Here is a 21,642-nt window from a genome sequence, read left to right as displayed (position 1 = left end):
TCCCAAACACAGCCAGCATGCTTATAGGAACACCATTGACTCGAAATCACTCACATTCTGTCTTGGAAATATGTTGGCACTTCCACATCATTGAATATAAACCCTGCAACTTGCAACCAACATACATATCTTCATCCGATATACAACAGTTCAAGCAGATGGTTCTCCATATCTTTATGAAGGGGATATCAATTTGGAAGGAAATGCTAGCCTTTCAAGTGAAACTCATGTATCATAATAGCAACAAAAAGAGAAAAGGCACCTTAAAAGGCTTGGGACAGGCATGTTCATGGAATTAATCCTGTGTGTAAAATTCAATATGAATTCCATAGGACATAGGAGCAGAATTTGGCCATGTAGCCCACTGGGTCTGCTCTGTTATTCCATCAATGCTGATCCATTTCCCTCTCAGCCCCAACCTCCTGCCTTCTCCCCATAACCTTTCATGCCCTGACTAATCAAGAATGCATCAACCTTTGCCTTAACTATATCCAACCACTTGGCCTTCACAGCCGCCCATGACAATAAATTCCACGGATTCACCACTCTCTGGCTAAAGAAATTCCTCCACACCTTCATCCTAAATGTATAGTGCTCTATTCTGAGGCTGTGCCTTCTGGCCCTAGGCCCCCCCACCATTGGACGAATTGAAGGTGTTGCATTTTAGAAGGTCAAACGCAAGAGGAAAGTAAATGGTAGGAGCATTAAGGACACAGGCTTTCAGTTGGATTTTGGGGTGCAGGTGCATAACTCCCTAAAAGTGGCAACATGGGTGGATGAGGTGGTAAAGATAGCAGAAGGGCATTGAGTGTACAAATTGGGAGTTCATATTGAAGCATGTAAAACAGTAGTTGCGTCACATTTGGAGTATTAAGTGCAGCAACTATATTTGATTAGGAGTTCACGGAGAATTTTATGTCACCCAGAACACTCACAAATGTCTACAAACGTACCATGGAAAGCATTCTAACTGGTTCCATCACTGTCTGGTATTGGGGTGGGGGGCGGGGGTCTACTGCACAGGATTGAAACAAGCTGCAAAGAGTTGTGAACTTAGTCAACTCCATCATGGCACTAGACTCCGTAGTACCCAGGACACCTTCAGAGAGCGATGCCTCGAAAAGACGGCATCCATCATTAAGGACTCTCACCACCCAAGTTATGCTTCATTCTCATTCCTACCATAAGGGAGGACATGCAGAAGCCTGAAGGCACACAATCAATGATTCAGGAGCATGCAAATATACAGATATTACTACTGCCAATTCCATGCCTTTCCAATCCTCTCTGCGACTGAAAGCCAATTTATTTTCTCATTGACCTACGTCTGATGAAGGGTCTTGGATCTGAAGCATTAACTCTGTTACAGTTTGCACGGATGTTTTCATAAGACCATAAAGAATAGGAGCAGAATTAGGCCATTCATCCTATTGAGTCTAAGGGGATGTCATGTTATCCTCCTGTGCTCTGCCTCCAAAGGCAGGAGATCCACGGTGGTGTAGTGTTTAGCACAGCACTTTACAATACAGTTGACCCTGGTTCAGTTCCCGCCTCTGCTTGTAAGAGTTTCTACGTACTCGCCGTGTACATGTGGGTTTCTTCTGGGTGACTCCATTTCCTCTCACGATCCAAAGAAGTACTGGTTGGTAGGTTAATTGGTCATTGTAAATTGTCCTGTGATTAGGCTCGGGTTAAATCGGGGGAGTTCTGAGTGGCGTGGGTTTAAGGGGCGCAAGGGACTGTTCACACTCTATCTCAATAAATGAATCCTTTGTTAGATATGGTTTCCATGCTCTTAAGAGTATTGCTGACATTTTCTGTAGGTTGATTGAATTCCGTGTTGTCTTTGGAGTGACTGTTCTGATTTGATTTCTGGTTGGTTAGGACACAGCAGGAACAGTACATTTTGGCTCAGGTAAGTGAGTACCACAATTAAGTCAAAGTTTCATGGAAATAGTTTAAAAGGTATACAAAGAAAGAGACAAACCATCAGTTAACTGACTCTAATTAGGAACAGCTCAGCAACAGTCTCCTGTCCCAATTAAACACCATGATGTTCCAAATAAAGAAAGGGCATCCTGGCTGTTTTCTCGATTTTCTGTTTTTATTCTTTGTGTCAAATAGGAGACTGATTAACCGATGGCTCAATTAATTGGAATCCACTGCCGTGATTAAATTTATTTCTTAGACTTTTGAATTGAATTGACTTTATTTCTTACATCCTTCATATACATGAGTAAAGATCTTTGTTACGTCTCCGTCTAAATGTGCAATTTATAGTAATTTATAATAAATAGTATATCCAACAGGACAATCAGTGTAACATAGAAATAGGATTGTATCAGCATGAATTAATTCATCTGATTGCCTGGTGAAAGAAGCTGTCCCGGAGCCTGTTGGTCCTGGCTTTTATGCTACGGTACCGTTTCCCGGATGGTAGCAGCTGGAACCGTTTGTGAGTTGGGGTGACTCAGGTCCCCAGTGATCCTTCAGGCCCTCTTAACACACCTGTCTTTCTGATTCTGGAGGGTGGAGGTACTGTTATGTCCACCCCCTCCCACCCCACCCATTTAGTTTGCTGTTTTATTTCTAGCTACGAGCTCTCTATGCCTAATTGTAAGTTTGCAGCTGTTGTTGATTACTTTTATTTGTGTTGTTAGCAACTAACCGTCATCATCAGATTGACCATTCTGAAGCAGGAAGCACTTTGTTCGGAGTCAAAGGAGTTTTGATCAATATTTGAATTCGTCTTTTGTGAGAATGCCTAAAATACTGTCTTTTCACTCAGCTGCTTGCATACTGTGATATATTGGTGATCATTAAAACAGTCTTCAAACTATAACTACACTGGGAATGGAGTCTACCTATCTGCCTAGCTTAAGGAAACGGGGAAAGCTCTTGAGTGAAGGCAGAAAAGGTGTCCCTGCATCTAGAGCGAGTCAGTTCCATTAAATTCCTGGCATCCTTTTGATCTGTGGCACTTGCAGTCTTTTGAGCGAGTGTAGTGGGTTTGGTTGATTAGACCCAAACAATCTGTGTTTCCAGGAGATGTGCTAACAAGCATACAAGAACAATAAAGTAATTTAAGCCTATTTATTTTCATAAAATAGAAAGCACAAATAAAGCACACAAAATACAAAGATTTCAGAGCTCACGATTCTTAGATACTATTTGTTGCTGTGTCGGGGGAGCTCGGAATTTCGACTCACTCATGAAACCACCCCTGGGTCCAAGCTCTGATCGTGACTTCCAGTCAGTGCAAAGTACAAAAAATCAGTGAAAGGCACCCCAGTAAATACAAGTGTGATAAGCATAGAGAGACCCAGAAACAGTAAAACTCTTTGATCTTTTGTTCTCATGCCTGTGTTTTATTCAAACAATATGTGTTCATTAACACAGTGTTCAGCTTATCCTTCTAAATCAATTATAATAGGCATCCGTTAGTCTCGTGAGACCATGGATTTGCGCCTTGGAAGGTTTCCGGGGTGCAGGGCTGGGCAAGGTTGTTTGGAAGACCGGCAGTTGCCCATGCTGCAAGTCTCCCCTCTCCACGACACCGATGTTGTCCAAGGGAAGGGCACTAGGGCCGATACAGCTTGGCACCGGTGTCGTCGCAGAACAATGTGTGGTTAAGCGCCTTGCTCAAGGACACAACACGCTGCCTCAGCTTAGGCTCAAACTAGCGACCTTCAGATCACCAGACAGACACCAGGCAGCATACATGAGGTTTAGGAAGCAAGGTTCAGATGGGTCTATTGAGGAATATAGGGAAGCAAGAAAGGAGCTTAAGAAGGGGCTGAGAAGAGCAAGAAGGGGGCATGAGAAGGCCTTGGCGAGTAGGGTAAAGGAAAACCCCAAGGCATTCTTACAGTAATGTGAAGAAAAAAAGGATGACAGGAGTGAAGGTAGGACCGATTAGAGATAAAGGTGGGAAGATGTGCCTGGAGGCTGTGGAAGTGAGCGAGGTCCTCAATGAATACTTCTCTTCGGTATTCACCAATGAGAGGGAACTTGATGATGGTGAGGACAATATGAGTGAGGTTGATGTTCTGGAGCATGCTGATATTAAGGGAGAGGAGGTGTTGGAGTTAAAATACATTAGGACAGATAAGTCCCCGGGGCCTGATGGAATATTCCCCAGGCTGCTCCACGAGGCGAGAGAAGAGATTGCTGAGCCTCTGCCTAGGATCTTTATGTCCTCGTTGTCCACGGGAATGGTACCGGAGGATTGGAGGGAGGCGAATGTTGTTCCCTTGTTCAAAAAAGGTAGTAGGGATAGTCTGGGTAATTATAGACCAGTGAACCTTACGTCTGTGGTGGGAAAGCTGTTGGAAAAGATTCTTAGAGATAGAATCTATGGGCATTTAGAGAATCATAGTCTGATCAGGGACAGTCAGCATGGCTTTGTGAAGGGCAGATCGTGTCTAACAAGCCTGATAGAGTTCTTTGAGGAGGTGACCAGGCATATAGATGAGGGTAGTGCAGTGGATGTGATCTATATGGATTTTAGTAAGGCATTTGACAAGGTTCCACAGGGTAGGCTTATTCAGAAAGTTAGAAGGCATGGGATCCAGGGAAGTTTGGCCAGGTGGATTCAGAATTGGCTTGCCTACAGAAGGCAGAGGGTGGTGGTGGAGGGAGTACATTCAGATTGGAGGATTGTGACTAGTGGTGTCCCACAAGGATCTGTTCTGGGACCTCAACTTTTCGTGATTTTTATTAACGACCTAGATGTTGGGGTAGAAGGGTGGATTGGCAAGTTTGCAGACGACACAAAGGTTGGTGGTGTTGTAGATAGTGTAGAGGATTGTCAAAGATTGAAGAGAGACATTGATAGGATGCAGAAGTGGGCTGAGAAGTGGCAGATGGAGTTCAACCCAGAGAAGTGTGAGGTGGTACACTTTGGAAGGACAAACTCCAAGGCAGAGTACAAAGTAAATGGTAGGATACTTGGTAGTGTGGAGGAGCAGAGGGATCTCGGAGTACATGTCCACAAATCCCTGAAAGTTGCCTCACAGGTGGATAGGGTAGTTAAGAAAGCTTATGGGGTGTTAGCTTTCATAAGTCGAGGAATAGAGTTTAAGAGTTGCGATGTAATGATGCAGCTCTATAAAACTCTGGTTAGGCCACACTTGGGAGTATTGTGTCCAGTTCTGGTCACCTCACTATAGGAAGGATATGGAAGCATTGGAAAAGGTACAGAGGAGACTTACCAGGATGCTGCCTGGTTTAGAAAGTATGCATTATGATCAGAGATTAAGGGAGCTAGGGCTTTACTCTTTGGAGAGAAGGTGGATGAGAGGAGACATGATAGAGGTGTACAAGATAATAAGAGGAATAGATAGAGTGGGTAGCCAGTGCCTTTTCCCCAGGGCACCACTGCTCAATACAAGAGGACATGGCTTTAAGGTAAGCGGTGGGAAGTTCAAGGGGGATATTAGAGGAAGGTTTTTCACTCAGAGAGTGGTTGGTGCGTGGAATGCACTGCCTGAGTCAGTGGTGGAGGCAGATACACTAGTGAAGTTTGAGAGACTACTAGACCGGTATATGGAGGAATCTAAGGTGGGGGCTTATATGGGAGGCAGGGTTTGAGGGTCGGCACAACATTGTGGGCCGAAGGGCCTGTACTGTGCTGTACTATTCTATGTTCTATGTTCTGTGAACCACTTGGCCACGTACCAACACTTATAAGTTAATTAAACACTTTAATAGTTACTATTCATCCATTACTCCACCAAGAATTTAAATATAAGACAAGGAGCATGATGAACCTGTAACACTAGAGCAATTATAATAAAGGGTAATCTGACATTAAATCTTTTTTTTTGTTCATTTCAACAATTATAGGACTCTGGGGGCTGGTTAACAATGCTGGCATCATGAACCCCCTTGCACCTGTTGACTGGCTTATGATAGATGATTACAGAGCCGTGCTGAATGTCAACCTGGTTGGACTTATTGAGGTCACACTAAGTGTACTTCCACTGATAAAGCGGGCACGAGGCAGAATAGTGAATATTGCAAGTGTATTTGGAAGGGTATCCCCAATAAGTGGAGCATATTGCATCTCTAAATTTGGTGTAGAAGCCTTCAATGACAGTCTCAGGTGAGTTTGAAATTAAGATGCTCTACTTGATATTTCTCTTTATGTATCAACATAACAGAGTAGAGTTCTTTTAATCTGGCGTTTTGTTTTTCGGGAATCCTGGTGGTTCACTATCTGACTTGCTCCTGCTCCAGGATATCGGCCAGGAACTGAGAGTGAGCCCTGAGCCAAGACCTGGTACCAGGCCTTGGGGACCAGAGCACCAGGGGCCAGGAAATTTGTCATCTTTGTGGCTGGAGTCAGGGACCAGAGTGCTTGTATATTCCCTCTTCCCTTTAGACTCCATGTTAGTGATGGGGGAAGAAGGAAATGGCTGATGAACTGAATGAGTATTTTGCATCAGTCTTCCCTGTAGAAGACACTAGCAGTACGTCAGAGGTTTGAGAATGTCAGAGGATAGAAGTGAGTGAAGTTGTCATTACTAAGGAGAAAGTTCTTGGGAATCTGAAAGGTCTGAAGGTAGCTAAGTTACCTGGACCAGATGGTATATACCCCAGCATTCTGAAAGAGGTAGCTGAAGAGATTCTGGAGGCATTACTAATGATCTTTCAGGAACCAATTGATTCTGGCATGGTTTTGGAGGAATGGAAAATTGCAAATGTCACTCCACTCTTCCAGAAGCGAGGAGGGAGAACAATGGAAACTGTAGGCCAGTTAGTCTGATCTCAGTGGTTGGGAAGATGTTGGAACTGATTCTTAAGGATGTAGTTTCAGTGTACTTGGAAACACATGATAAAATAGGCTGAAGTCAGCATGGTGTCCTTGGGTGAAAAACTTCCCTGACAAATCTGTTGGAATTCTTTGAAGAAATAACAAGCAGGATAGATAAAGAAGAACTGGTGGATGTTGAATACTTGGATTTTCTGAAAGCCTTTAACAAGTTGCCACACACGTGGCTGCTTCAGAAGCTAAGAGCCCATGGTATTACAGGAAAGATATTCGTGTGGATAAAGCAGTGGTTGATTGGCAAGAGAGAAATAGTGGGAATAATGCAAGTTTTTTCTGGTTGGCTGCCAGTGACCAGTGGTGTATAACTGGAGTATGTGTTGGGACATCTATTTTACGTTATATATCTATGACTTGTATAACAGAATTGATGGCTTTGTGGCCAGGTTTGCAAACGATATGTAGATACATGGAGGGGCAGGTGGTTTTGAGGAAGATGAGAGGCTACAGAAGGACTTAGACAGATTAAGAGAATGGGCAAAGAATTGGCAGATGGTATACAGTGTTGGGAAGTGAATCGTCATGCACTTTGGGAGAAGAAATAAAAGGGAAGACTATTTTCTAAATGGAGAGAAAATACAAAAATTTGAGGTGCAAAGGGATTTCATGCAAGATTCCATAAAGGTTAATTTTTTATTTGAGTTTGTGGTGAGGATGGAAAATGTAATGTTCACATACATTTCGAGAGGACTAGAATATAAAGCAAGGATGTAATTGAGGTTTTATAAAACATTTGTTAGGCCTCACTTGGTGTACTGTGAGCAGTTTTAAGCCCCTTATCTAAGATAAAATTTGCTGATATTGGAGAGTGTTCAAAGAAGGATGACAAAAATGATTCTGGGATTGAAAGGTTTGTCATATGAGGAGTGTTTGCTGGCTTCAGATGTCTATTCACTGAAATTCAGAAGACTAAGGGGTGATCTCATTGAAACATTGATTGTTGAAGGGCCTGGACAGAGAGTATGTGGAGGCGTATCCTGTGGTGGAGGAGTTTAAGACTAGAGGACACAGCCTCAGAATAGAGGAACGTCCATTTACAACAGAGATGAGGAGGAATTTCATTAGCCAGAGAGTGGTTAATCTGTGAAATTTATTGCCTCATATGGCTGTGGAGGCCAGATCGCTGGAAACACTTGAGACAGAAATCTCAACCAGAAATAGCGACTGTACACCTTTCTATAGATGCTGGCTGGCCTGCTGTGTTCCTCAGACATTTTGTGTGTGTTACCTACTTATTCAACCTTTTTTTAATGAACATCATTTTGTGTTTTATTTTCATTTTTAATCTTTACTCTTTGTAAATCACCTGGAATTACATCTTCTGCAGGAAAAATGCTGTATAACTTTGTTATTATTATTATTATTATTATTACTTCATAAAAGATTGACTGGGTCCCCTCATAGTCTATCATTTAAAGCAGCTTGAACATTATAATACATAAAATAAAAAAGGACAAAGTAAACAAAAGCCGGTAGATAAAAGTTCATAACAACATGATGGTTTTATTTTGTAATTTTGCAGGAGAGATGTGAAGTGTTTTGGAGTGAAAGTAGCTTGTATTGAGCCAGGTTTTTTCAAAACATCCTTGACTAATATAGACTACATAGTGCAGCAAATGAACAGGTTGTGGAGTAGGTTACCACCAGACGTACAAGAAGAATACGGGCATGATTTCGTGGATAAAGGTTAGTTGTTTTTATCTTATATATATTTAGATGTTTTTAATTAAAGATATCCAATTATGAACTTGTGATCCAAATGGATACATTACCTAAAGGAAGCTTGTCTCAATAAATATTATTCATCCACTGCTATGCTTCACCTGGAGATAGCAGAATAGTGTAGAAAATGCAAAATCCATTTTTTGAGTTTTTTATGTTTATATATAAATTGTTCAAATGAATTGGTTCAATTTAATATAGAGAATGTATACAGCCTGAAATTCTTAACCTTCACAGACATTCACAAAACAATAAAACCCAAAGAATGAATGATAGAAACTTCAGAAACGTAAAGCCCAGCCTCTCCTTCACACCTTCCATGCACAAGCAGCAGCTGAGGCACTGATTTCCTCTCCCTCCCCACCCCACCACCCTCCCATCATGCAAGTGTACGGGGTCTTTGTTTTGTTACATTTAAAATGGCGACTTTGTTATGTTAATCTGGGGAATGCGGCTTTGTTGTGCTTCAACGCTGAAGAGAGTTTGCGCTAACAGTTGTTTTCTTTAAAATGAGATAACAGGGTTCTATTAGCCAATGGGTGGTTATGTATCGTTTTGTTTTCGGATACCATGCTGTATGATATGACTGTGGACTGAGTTTTGGCGGGGAGTCAGAGGAGAGACGAGGAAGACCGCGGACGTGTGGAGAGACTCCGGTCGATCACTCAGGGTGGTCCCGAGCCGTGAGTCGACGGAATTCGGGTGGTCGTCTGAAGTCGAATTGAGCTCCAACGTAGCGCGCAAAGAACTTGGACTTTGATAAATGTTGGCGCCTTTTTTTTATTACTTTCCTCTCTGTATCAAATGTATATTAATGTCATAGAATTAGTAATATCTATAAAGTGTATTTGTTAAAATTTACTGGGTGTGCTGGCTGATGATTGATGTTTGTGATTGATTAATTTAAATTACTCAACAAAGAGTGCAGAGACCAGCAGCTCTCTGGTCCAATGTTGCAATCTGCCAAGTCACTTCTCCAAATACCCTGACGGCTCTCACTCACCATCGGTTTGGTGGGGGGGTGGAGGTTAGAGGATGAATCGAGTACAGGGGCCTTCTTCTGACAGCAGCACACACTGTCTGCTGTCCCAATATTTCAGTCTCCCATGACGTTTCCATGGCGATATCAGGGAAGAACCTGGTCGTCTACGGGTCCGGACCCGAAGGTGCAAGTCTTGTAGGCAGCTCCTGGAGATAGGAAAGCGCCAGGCTGCACAGCCGGTTCAAAGGCCCACTGCTTGTGAAGAACCGTCGTTTGAGCAGTAGCTCACAGGCTCTGACAGAACCCCAGACACCTTGAACAGAAAAGAAAGACACGAGAAGAAGAAAAAGCTATCTCCTGGACAAACTGGAAGGTCACCTGGGTCTGCAAAAACTGATGCTGCCATCTTTCCTGTTCATCCTCCCATACACAAAGCATGTATCTTTCAGCAGCACCACTGCTGTACTATATCTCTCCTTTGTAATCAACCATCTGTGTTAACCTTGTGAACCATCGTTTTCAATAAAAACTTGAAGGTACAAGATGCTAATTTTGAAGAAGGCCTCACACCCCACTTCAAGGATTTCATATTAGCATTTGCAGCTCAATAATTGCACAGTTGCCTGCAACCTGTGGTCTCTTTTCCTCTTGCTCAGGAAGTTGTTCAAGTTCTAATCTCAAGTATGACCAACACAGCACTACAATCTCAAGCCAGGATCTGAAAGTTAAAAGATGAAAATACAAAATACTACCTGCATACAGATCCCATGTTTTGAATTTCATAATTAAATGAATCATAGAATTGTTACAGCAGAATTTTGCAAGAGAACTCAAATTGGCCCCATTTTGCTCTGTACCCAGTACAACTGTGTGAGTCGTACACAGGTGTTGTCTTTGATTACCCAATTTCAATCAAAATCATATCAAATTAGCATAAATATTAGAAACATTTCAACATTTCCAATATGTTTCAAGCATATTTTACTGTAACATACCAGAAACAAGCAACGTTATCGCTTGTGCTGACAGCTTGTTCCACTCTTTTACAACCCTCAGGTTCCCTCTAAACTTTTCACTTTTCACTCTTAACCCATGACCTCTGGTTGCAGTCCCACCCAACCTCAGTGGGGAAAAAGCCTGCTTGCATTTACCCGATATGTACCCCTCCTAATTTTGTATACCAAATCTGCTCTCAATCTTTTACGCTCCAAGGAATAAAGTCCTAACTCATTTAATACTTTCTTATAACTCAGGTCTTCCAAACCTGGCAACATCCTTGTAAATTTTCTCTGTACTCTTTCAACCTTATTTACTGCTGTGTCTGTAGACCTTAAACTATTGACACAACAGCAGATAGATTACTGATGTGTCTATAGTGACACCGACGTAAAATTTCATTTAAAAATTCCTTTCTTCCTGTATCATAGAAAATAGGCCACATTATCCCTTTCGGTGGTGTGAGTCAGGAATCTTGACTTTAAACTGTCAAAGATTTCAGAGAATGGAACCACAATTTGGAGCGTTAATACACACAGTTTCAGTAATTCTATATATCGTAATAATGCAAAATGAATGTGAGGAAGGAGTACAGATGGTCCATTCATTCTAGATTGCATGGTTGCATCCCAGTTCCTCAAACCGCCAGCCCACTAGCAGCAGCTGCATGCAGTCTCCTAGAAGGAGAGGAAGCCGATATACCCAGCATTAATTGAAGAAAAAGAATCCATTAAATTCTTCCTCAGTCACCTGGGTTACAAGAGACACGAGGAGTAATAAAATGGGATTTTATTGGAGTGAGAGGCTGGAGATATAAAAATTGAGGTCTGTCAGGGACTTCCTGTTTGATTTCAGGTAGCAAGAACCATTTCTTGGAGAAGAGGCAGGAACTCCACCTGTTTCCTCTTGTGAGAGCATACAGGTTGTTGTGTATTTCAACAATATTTGAGTAATCTTGTGTATATATTGATTGATTAAACAGTTTTGTAAAAATGTAAAACTATGGCAATTACAAATGTCATCACACTACCACATGATGCACGTGCGCCTCGCTAAAAGTAAGCTCAGAGTTAGACCACATTTCACCAGTGTGGTGAATTTGTTACAATAGACAATAGGTGCAGGAGTAGGCCATTCAGCCCGTCGAGCCAGCACCGCCATTCACTGTAATCATGTTACCACTTGCAGCTATGGAGGCCAGGATGCTGGGTGTATTTAAGGCAGAGATTGATAGGTTCTTGATTGGACATGGCATCAAAGGTTATAAGAAGGAGGCTGGGAACTGGGTTGAGGAGGAGTAAAAAGGATCCACCATGATTGAATGGCGGAGCAAACTCGAGGGCCAGACGGCCTCATTCTGCTCCTATGTCTTGTGGTCTTGTTTCGGACTCCCAGATCTTCCTGGTTTGGAGTTACAAAACATAACACCGAGAGTGAGCCTTTACTGCACAAGTCAACAACTCATCACAAAAATTAGCAGATTCCTAGGAAAATAAAATCTATCTGAAAACACTTCACCTTTCCTTTGTGCAAACAATATGTATCACTAATACTCTGCCATCTGTTATATATGGTGCTTATCAATATCATAGTTGAAAAACAATTTTCTTTAAATGTACTTTTCATATTGTTTTACAGTCTCTTTAAAACTGACAACGCAAGTGGAGAAGCAATTAAACACAGATTTGATGAAAGTGGTGTGGTGCCTGAACCATGCTCTGACTTCTCTTCATCCTCGTACTCGGTACTCTGCTGGAATCGATGCAAAGATTTTTTGGATTCCTCTCTCTTACATGCCAACTACTATCTCTGATTTTCTGCTCAGTAGAGATAAAATCAAGCCAGCAAAAGCTCTCTTTTAGCATTGTTTTGGGATTGAGTATGATGAAGAGGAAATAGTACTAGTGACACTAATGTAAAATATGATGTGATCCCTTTCTTTCTGTATCATAGAAAACAGGCAATGTTATTCCTTTCTCTGGTGTCAGTCAGTATCTTAACTTTCAAAACTATCAAAGATTTTGGAGAATAGAATCAAAATTTGGAGTAAATTTGAGGTGTGGATTTTGAGGTGTTATCAATTAAAAGGCATTTATCACTGCTGACGTTTCAATGTTCTGGTCAAAAATAAAAGGTCACAAATTGATTTATGTGTCTTTCTTGATTTTGTAGTTTGTTGTATTGTATAAATATATATTTTACAAATGTTAAGAAATGTTCCTCAGCCACCCAGTTGAACTTTTGGAAGGCAGTGAGTGAATCCTTTCAAGTCTTTTTAGAGTTTACAGAGAATTGTGTAAAGAAAGCTCCCAGAAACATCCAGTGAGAGACAGTAATGATTACAGTAATGCCTGCTAATGATTAGGTCAGAGGAGAATGGCCAGACTGGTTAAGTTTACAGGACGGTGACAGTAATTCAAGTTCAGCTGGAGGGGTAGCCAATCAGGACCGAGGCAAGCAATGGACTCCTACCTAAATGTGAGCAGTCCCAGAGAGAAACACCAAAAACTCTGCACTGAGAATGTTACCTCGACTGCTGATGAAATGCCTGCAGGCTAATTGCAAAGTGAAAACAGATCTCTACAAAGTGATCTAAATTAATTACAAATATAAAACATAAATAACTGATTGCGTACGTATTCACCCCTCCCCCTTAACGTGAGACACCAAGTAATCACTGGTGCTGTCAATTGGTTTTGGAAGTCACAGAGCTGGTTAAATGGAGATTTGTTTTTGGAGGCCTGTGTGCAGTCAAGGTGTTTCAATTGATTGTAGTGAAAATACACCGGTCTCTAGAAGGGTCAACTGTTGGTGAGTCAGTATCCTGGGGAAAAACTACACCATGAAGACAAAAGAACACTCTAAACAACTCTGTGAAAAGGCTATTGAAAAGCACAAGTCAGGAGTTGGATACCATAAAACTTTCACGTCACTGAATAGCGAAAAGCCAAATTAAACCCACCGATTCAATGTTGTAAAACAATAAAAGATGAAAACTCCCGGCGGGGGGGAGGGGGCGAATACTTTTGGTGGGCACTGTTTATGACCTTTGCAGATTACTGTATACTCACGGTATACCTATGCCCACACAATCTTTCTCTTTAAAGAGTGATGTATTTCCCTTTTTTCATTTTCTGATAGGAACCCAAAGTATAGACAATGTTTGGTTTAAAAAAAGACAGAACAAATAACTATTTATATATCTGTAATTCAATGTTAAACCTAGTCAGAAGCAAATCCATAATAATGCTTTGTGATTATTCTCTGATGACCATTCCCTCTGAAAGGAAGCGTGTAGTCTCTGGAAAGTGTTTGAAGTCTGTGGCCAAAAAAAACCCAGCTCATTCAATTTTTAAACATAAGTGATTGTTTCTGCAGATGATGGATATCCAGAGTAGTACACACAAAATGCTGGAGGAACTCAGCAGGACAGGCAGCATCTTTGGAAAATAAATGAACGGTCAATTATCTTAACACATTCAAAGTTCAAAATAATGTGCAAAATTAAACGTTGAAAATTAAAATATTTGGTCAGAACAATGTCACGAGAGATCACATTGAACCCCCATCCACTGATGGCTTGTAATTCATCTCCAGTAAATCATTATAATGCCACTGTTAATAAGTACAAGACCAGTAGGATTCTGTACATAATATCACGGTGATGGGCACGTGGCCAAGTGGTTAAGGCGTTGGACTAGTGACCTGAAGGTCAGGAGTTCGAGCCCCAGCCGAGGGAACGTGTTGTGTCTGTGAGCAAGGCACTTAATCACACATTGCTCTGCGACGACACTGGTGCCAAGCTGTATGGGTCCTAATGCCCTTCCCTCAGACAACATTGGTGTCGTGGAGAGGGGAGACTTGCAGCATGGGCAACTGCTGGTCTTCCATTCAACCTTGCCCAGGCCTGCGCTCTGGAGAGTGAAGACTTTCCAGGCGCAGATCCATGGTCTCGCAAGACTAACGGATGCCTTTAAAATCACAGTGAAAACAGAAACAAATCCAAAGTTCAAAGAAAGTATCCACCTCATCTTTTAGAGAACAAAGTGCCAAGCTGAAGTGAAAATAAATGTTTAAAAATCTGACAGATATTGAAAGATTCGGGGATACGTTGGCCAGGAAAAGCAGTAAGTGGTAGAGTCAGTGTGGCGAGAAACACATTGGTAAAGGTTGTAAGGAGATAGAACGCAATGAGGAGAGTGGATAGTGATAACATTAGCACTCAAATAGCTGGATATGGAGAGGAGGGAGAAATGGTTTAATGAGAGGGAAAGATAAAAAGACTGTAAAAAATATCCAGTAGTAAAAATTTTCCCTCCCCCGCCCTACTTCAGCCTATCATTTTCCCAGGGTCCCCCCCTGCTTCCTTTCCTTCTATGGTCATCTCTTCTCTCCTGTTAGATTTCTTCATATCCAGTCCTTTCCATCCACCTAGCTTCACCTATCATTTTCTAGCAATCCTCCTTCCCCTCTCTCTGCCTTTTTTATTCTAGCGTCTTCCCTCTTCCTTTCCAGTTCTGAAGAAGGGTGCCAGCCCAAAACGTCAACTGTTTATTCATTTCCATAGATGCTGCCTGACCAGCTGAGTTCTTCAACCATTTTGTGTGTGTTGATGAAGAGTCTGTGAAGCTTATAGCAGGAGAGAATGAGACTGAGGAGTGCAAGTGTGAGAGAGAGCAGTGTAAAGTGTGAGAGAGAGAGCAGTGTAAAGCAATGCTGGAAGACTGAGAGATGCCACAACATCCTTGCATGTGGTTTAACTAGAAAAGTAGTTTTCACTCTGTATTGCCTCGTAAAACTTTCTATGGCATAAACAGCAAGAGTTAGACATTCACAGCAAAGTTACAACTGCCTTTCAACCGGTCATTAATGCAAAGGATGTGGATTGGATGCAAAGTTTTACTACCTAATGCTGCTGCCATTTAGGACAGTAATAAAGTTCCTCCATCTCTTGCTGGTGTTCAGGGTTTCCTTCATAATGTCAGTAGCTTCTTCTCGTTTCACGACTGTCAGCCATGCAAGTCCTGGGTGGAGACTCAGGAATACTGTCGCACTCAGATGTAGAAGGATTCTTCATTGCTGGTTTTGTAACAATTGTAGGCCGTATCTCGGGTAATGATGAGTTTGAGTACAGAGAGGAAATTAAGAACCTGGTGGCATGGAGCGAAGACAATAACCTATCCCTCAACGTCAGCAAGACGAAGGAATTGGTTGTTGACTTCAGAAGGATTAGCGGACCGCACAACCCCATCTACATCGGTGGTGCGCAAGTGGAACAGGTCAAAAGCTTTAAGTGCCATGTCCAATCAAGAATCTATCAATCTCTGCCTTAAATACACCCATCTATCTGGCTTCCACAGCTGCCTGTGGTAACAAATTCCACAAATTCCCCACACTCTGGCTGCATCTCTGTTTTAAATGGACACCCCTCTATCCTGAGGCTGTGCCTCTCTCGTCCTAGACTCCCCCACCATGGCAAACATCCTTTCCTCATCTACTCTATCCAGGTCTTTCAATACTTGAAAGGTTTCAATGAAATCCACCCCCTCTCATCCTTCTAAATTCCGGTGAGTACAGACAGCGAGAAAGGGAAGCATTAATTATACCTGATTTTAAATAAATAAAATAATTAGAACAAAGATAAGAAGCCCACTGACTTGCAAAAGTGGTCATGTTATTGTGATAGATTAGAGAACGGAGAATCAGTAATTCTTGAACCGGGTGATGTGGAAGTTCAGCTTCTGGACCTTTTGACCAATGGTAGCTGCCATGAGGTGCCATGGCCTGGATGGTGAGGTCTTTGGTAACAGATGTTGCTTTCTTCTGGCAGCACCTCAGATAGATACTAGTGACGGTGTGCCTGAGATATATCTGGCTGAGTCCACAACTCTCTGCAGCATAGAATTATTATAGAACAATAACCATAACACAATCAGTGAACGACCACATTTAACCAGAGTGCAGTGTGCTGAAGACAGCAAACTGTGCAAGTGGGATACCTCAGGGAGACACTTTGGACGGCACGACGTTGCACTGAAGGACCTGTTTCTCTGCTATATAAACTCTAAAACTCCAATCTTTTGCTGTTTCATAACTGGACACTCAGGTAAGTGTGCTTAAACATGAGCTTGTGCTGTAGTGCACAATTCATACACAACAACCGATTCTAATTCTCCTCCAATATCCTGACACATCTTTCCTATCGATGTATATGTCCATGGTCGATTTTAAACACTGTGAAAGGACCCACCTCTATCACCTCCTCTAATTGTTTGTTCATGTGACCACCACTCTCTGGCCCCTCAGTTCTCCCTTAAATCGATTCACACTCACCTCACACCTGAGCTTCTGATTCTAGACTCCCCTACCATGGGAAAGAGCTGTGCCTATGTCCCCTATCTATGCCCCTCTAAATTTTCTATTTTTTTCAATATTTTTATTAATTTATATATAAGAATACAGAGTACAGGAAAAAATATATGTCAATACATTAAACGAAATCACATATAAAGACTCCTTACCTTATATTAGTACAAATCAATTAGTTCGTAACATTGAAAAATAATAGTAATTTTATATAAAATAAATCTATCCCACTACCAAGACCGAAGCTGATTAATAGAAAAAAGGGAAAAAGATTCTAGTCATCATCTGTGCTTTAACAGCAAATCAAAGGTTTTGAAAATAATTCAAAAAGGGTCCCCATAATGTTTGAAAGTCTTGATTAGATTCAAATATTGAACATTAGATTCAAATATTGTATCTTCTCTAAATTTAAATATGACATGACATCACGTAACCATTGGGCGTGAATAGGAGGGGCCACATCTTTCCATTTAAGCAAAAGCGTCCTTCTGGCCATAAGAGACATAAAAGCCAAAATGTGCAAATCAGTTGGCTCCAAAATAAAGTCCTTTCCTCCAACAATACCAAATAAAGCAGTCAAAGGATTAGGCTTGAAATTTACTTTAAAAAGTATCAAAAAGGTTTGAAATAATTCTTTCCAATATTTTCCAAGACTCGGGCATGTCCAAAACATATGAATGAGTGAAGCTTCTCCATTATTACATTTATCACAATACAGAGATGTATCTAAATAAAAATGAGATGACTTATCCTTAGCCATATGGGCCTTATGGACCACTTTAAATTGAAGGAGACAGTGACAGGCACATAACGATGAACTGTTGAACAATTTAAAAATTTGATTCCAAGTTTCCTCAGAAAATGAAGTCTGTAAATTTTGTTCCCAATGATTTTAATTTTATCTCATTCCCAACAGCATATTATAAACATTAGATATAGATCCATAATAAAAAGGTTTCAGATTAAAGATTACATCTAGTAGATTCTTATCAGGACCTTTAGAAAATGTACTTATTTGCGACCGTAAAAAATCTCTTATTTGTAGATATCGAAAAAAATGAGTTTTGGGTAAACTATATTTAGTTCACAATTGTTCAAATGAAAAAATACTTCCCTCTAAAAACAAGTCCTGAAAGCATTTAATACCTCATCTATCCCATTCTTTAAAAGCCACTTCAATCAAAGAGGGTTTAAAAAATAATTAGAAAAAATGGGACTCGAAAGAGAAAATCTCAATAAGCCAAAATATTTTCGGAATTGTATCCAAATCCTCAGAGTGTTTTTCACTACCAGATTATCAGTTAGCTTACTCAAAGACAAAGGAAGTGAGGATCCAAGAAGAGAGATAATAGAGAATTTATTAACCGAATTAGCTTCTGAAAAAACCCACATCGGGCAATCCTCACGATTTATATAATATAACCAAAATGTAAGATTTCTTATATTAACTGCCCAATAATAAAATCTAAAGTTTGGTAAGGCTAATCCTCCACTCTTTTTATCTTTCTGAACATGAATTTTATTTAATCTAGAATGCTTATCCAGCGAATATTAAAGTGAGAATATCGATTTTTGATAAATTCCGGTTTGGTTATCAGAAATGACAGATGGTAAAATATTTTCAGTCCTATTGGCCAAAACTTTAGATAAGATCTCAGCATCAACATTAAGTAAAGAAATTGCTCTGTAAGAAGAGCATTCAGTTGGATCCTTATTCTTTTTAAGAATGAGCGAAATGGAATCCTCATAAAAAGATTGAGGGAGTGGGCCCAACTTAAAGGAATCCGAAAAAACTGAACTTAAGTGAGGTATAAGCAATGAAGAAAAGATCTTATAAAATTATACAGAAAATCCATCTGGAGCCGGAGGTTTCCTCAAATGTAATGAGTGCACAGCCTCCACAATTTCCTCAAAAGAAATTGGTTGTTCCAACAATTTTCTGTTGTAGGCAGAAATTGTAGGAATATTTAGTTGATCTAAGAAATTGTTCATTACAGTATCATCCTTAGAAGATTCAGAACTATAGAGTAAAATTCTCTGAAAGTATCATTTATTGCTAAATAATCAATTGTCCTATTACCATTAGCCTTGCATATTTCTTTAATCTGTTGTTTAGCTCTAAAGGTTTTAATTTGATCAGCCAATAATTTACCTGTTTCATCTCCATGAATATAAAATTGACTTTTATCTTTTAGGAGTTGGGTTTCAATTGGATAAGATAAAAGAAGATCATATTTAGTTTTAATTTCAATACGTCTTTTATATAAAGCAGGTTCTGGAGTCAAGGCATACTCCTGGTCTAACTGTTTCAGCTAATTTGCTAAATCATTTCCCTTTTCATTAGCTTTCCTCTTAATACTTGCAGTATAAGAAATAATTTGTCCTCTAATATACGCCTTAAAAGCAGCGCATCTGATAAGGCTAGAAGTTTCCTCTAACGTATTCTCTTCAAAAACAAACGTAATTTGTCTCTCCATCAACTTTAAAAATTCTTTATCAGATAAAAAGTTGGATTAAATTGCCAAAATCTATTTGTTTGAAGAAGACCAGGAATATTTAAAGATAGAAACACAGGAGCGTGATCTGAAACAGAAATCTCTTCATATTCACAGGATCGAACTAATGGAATCATTTGGCTATCAATAAAAAATAATCAATCCTGGAAAATGCAGGATGAACATGAGAAAAAAAAACAAATATTCCTTATCTACTGGATGAAAAAATGCCAGGCATCAACAATGCCACATTTCATTAAAAAAGATTTGATAAACACAGCTGATTTATTCGGTATCATTGGTTTAAAAGATGAACGATCTAAAACTGGATCTAAGCAACATTTAAAGTCTCCACCCATCACCAATGAGTACAGACGTAGATCTGGCAAAAATGAAAAAAAACGCTTTAAAAAAACTGGGTCATCTATATTTGGAGCATATACATTGGAAAATACCATTAATTTGTTATTTAGTTTCCCTGATACTATAACAAAACGCCCATTAGTATCAGAAATTACTTTATGTTAAAGAAAGGGAACTTTATTAACTATGAGGATCGAAACGCCTCTTCATAGTCATAGTCATACTTTATTGATCTCGGGGGAAATTGGTTTTCGTTACAGTTGCACCATAAATAATAAATAGTAATAAAACCATAAACAGTTAAATAGTAATATGTAAATTATGCCAGGAAATAAGTCCAGGACCAGCCTATTGGCTCAGGGTGTCTGACCCTCAAAGGGAGGAGTTGTAAAGTTTGATGGCCACAGGCAGGAATGACTTCCTATGATGCTTTGTGTTGCATCTCGGTGGAATGAGTCTCTGGCTGAATGTACTCCTGTGCCCAACCAGTACATTATGTAGTGGATGGGAGACATTGTCCAAGATGGCATGCAACTCAGACAGCATCCTCTTTTCTGACACCACCGTGAGAGAGTCCAGTTCCATCCCCACAACATCACTGGCCTTACGAATGAGTTTGTTGATTCTGTTGGTGTACACAACAGCAAACATGATAGCACTGGCCACCACAGACTCGTAGAACATCCTCAGCATCGTCTGGCAGATGTTAAAGGACCTCATTCTCCTCAGGAAATAGAGACGGCTCTGACCCTTGCTTTGGCCTGAAACAAAGAATGAAAATGAGACCCTCTCCATTGATAAAAAAAATGTGAATTGTCACACTTACGTATATGTGTATCTTGAAGAAAAACAATGGGTACCTTAAGTTTTTTAATATTGGCAAAAATCTCACTTCTTTTCACGGGGTGATTTAGTCCTTTTACATTAAAACTAAGTAAATTAATACTTTGATCCATTTTAAAGCTCTTTATAAGAAAGATTCAAATAGCATTCAGAAAAATGTATATCAAACCCAAATAATAAACCTTGAAATATATTAACTAAGCAACAGAATTGACTAGATTCCCAAATCAGCATCAAGAAAAAAGAGACTCCCCATCCCTCCTCCCCCTCCCAAAGAGAGAAACTCAGTCATCAAGCAACCACTGTTTACTTCCCCTGAAGACATTCCTTTAGAAAGCCTGTTGGAACCACTCCAAGAATTCAAGGTTGTTATACTATTCCAACCAAGATAAAATAACATACTGTGAGAAACAAGCTTAGACAGGTTTATCAAACAGAAATAACAATTATTCATACTAAAAAATATTAAACAGTCATTTTCTAATATGTAGTACTTCTGTTTTTGCAAGATTTTTAGTCTATTCAATATATATATTCATTCATTTTTTTAAGTCTAAAAATTCTTGCGCCTTTTCCTTCGTATAAAACCATTTAAATGAACCGTCTTCCAATGTAATCCTCAGTTGAGTCGGAGAACGAAGAGAGGGTTTAAAATTTTTGCTGTATAACTCTGTCATAACTTTTTTGAACTTAGCACGTTCTGCCTTAACTTCTGATGAAAAATCTTGTACAATACGTATCTTTTGATCTTGGTAGTCAAACATACTTTTTCCACGGGCAGCACGAATCAGACGATCCTTCATTTGAAATTGTGGAAACATATAATGACTGATCTTGGTTGAGATTTTGAAGCTAATCCATAGATAGGTAACCTGTGAGCACAGTCAATCAAAAGCCGAGACTTCATAATATCAGGGAATAATTCCATCAAAAGATTTGCAAAGAATTCTTTAGGATTATCTCCTTCCGTTTGTTCTTTAAGTCCCAAGATTCGTAAGTTGTTCCTCCTACTTCTGTTTTCCAAATCAATAATCTTCTGTCTC

At 40.1% G+C, this 21,642-nt stretch overlaps 1 protein-coding gene across 3 annotated transcripts in view; it reads left to right on the top strand.

Annotated features, from left to right (window-relative positions):
- The window catches only part of LOC134348654 (dehydrogenase/reductase SDR family member 9-like), a 35,642-nt gene extending 22,976 nt beyond the window's left edge, over positions 1-12,666 (top strand). For all 3 annotated transcript variants that reach the window (XM_063052392.1, XM_063052391.1, XM_063052390.1), the window contains exons 3-5: positions 5,848-6,106; positions 8,355-8,518; positions 12,171-12,666. In XM_063052392.1, the coding sequence (XP_062908462.1) occupies positions 5,848-6,106; positions 8,355-8,518; positions 12,171-12,394 (647 nt within the window). In that variant the 3' untranslated portion in view covers positions 12,395-12,666. The remainder of the gene's footprint in view (positions 1-5,847; positions 6,107-8,354; positions 8,519-12,170) is intronic.
- Positions 12,667-21,642: the final 8,976 nt, after the last annotated feature.

The sequence above is a fragment of the Mobula hypostoma genome, chromosome 6 (genome assembly GCF_963921235.1).
Source record: "Mobula hypostoma chromosome 6, sMobHyp1.1, whole genome shotgun sequence".
Classification (NCBI taxonomy): domain Eukaryota; kingdom Metazoa; phylum Chordata; class Chondrichthyes; order Myliobatiformes; family Myliobatidae; genus Mobula; species Mobula hypostoma.
This window is presented reverse-complemented; position numbering and strand designations above follow the sequence as displayed.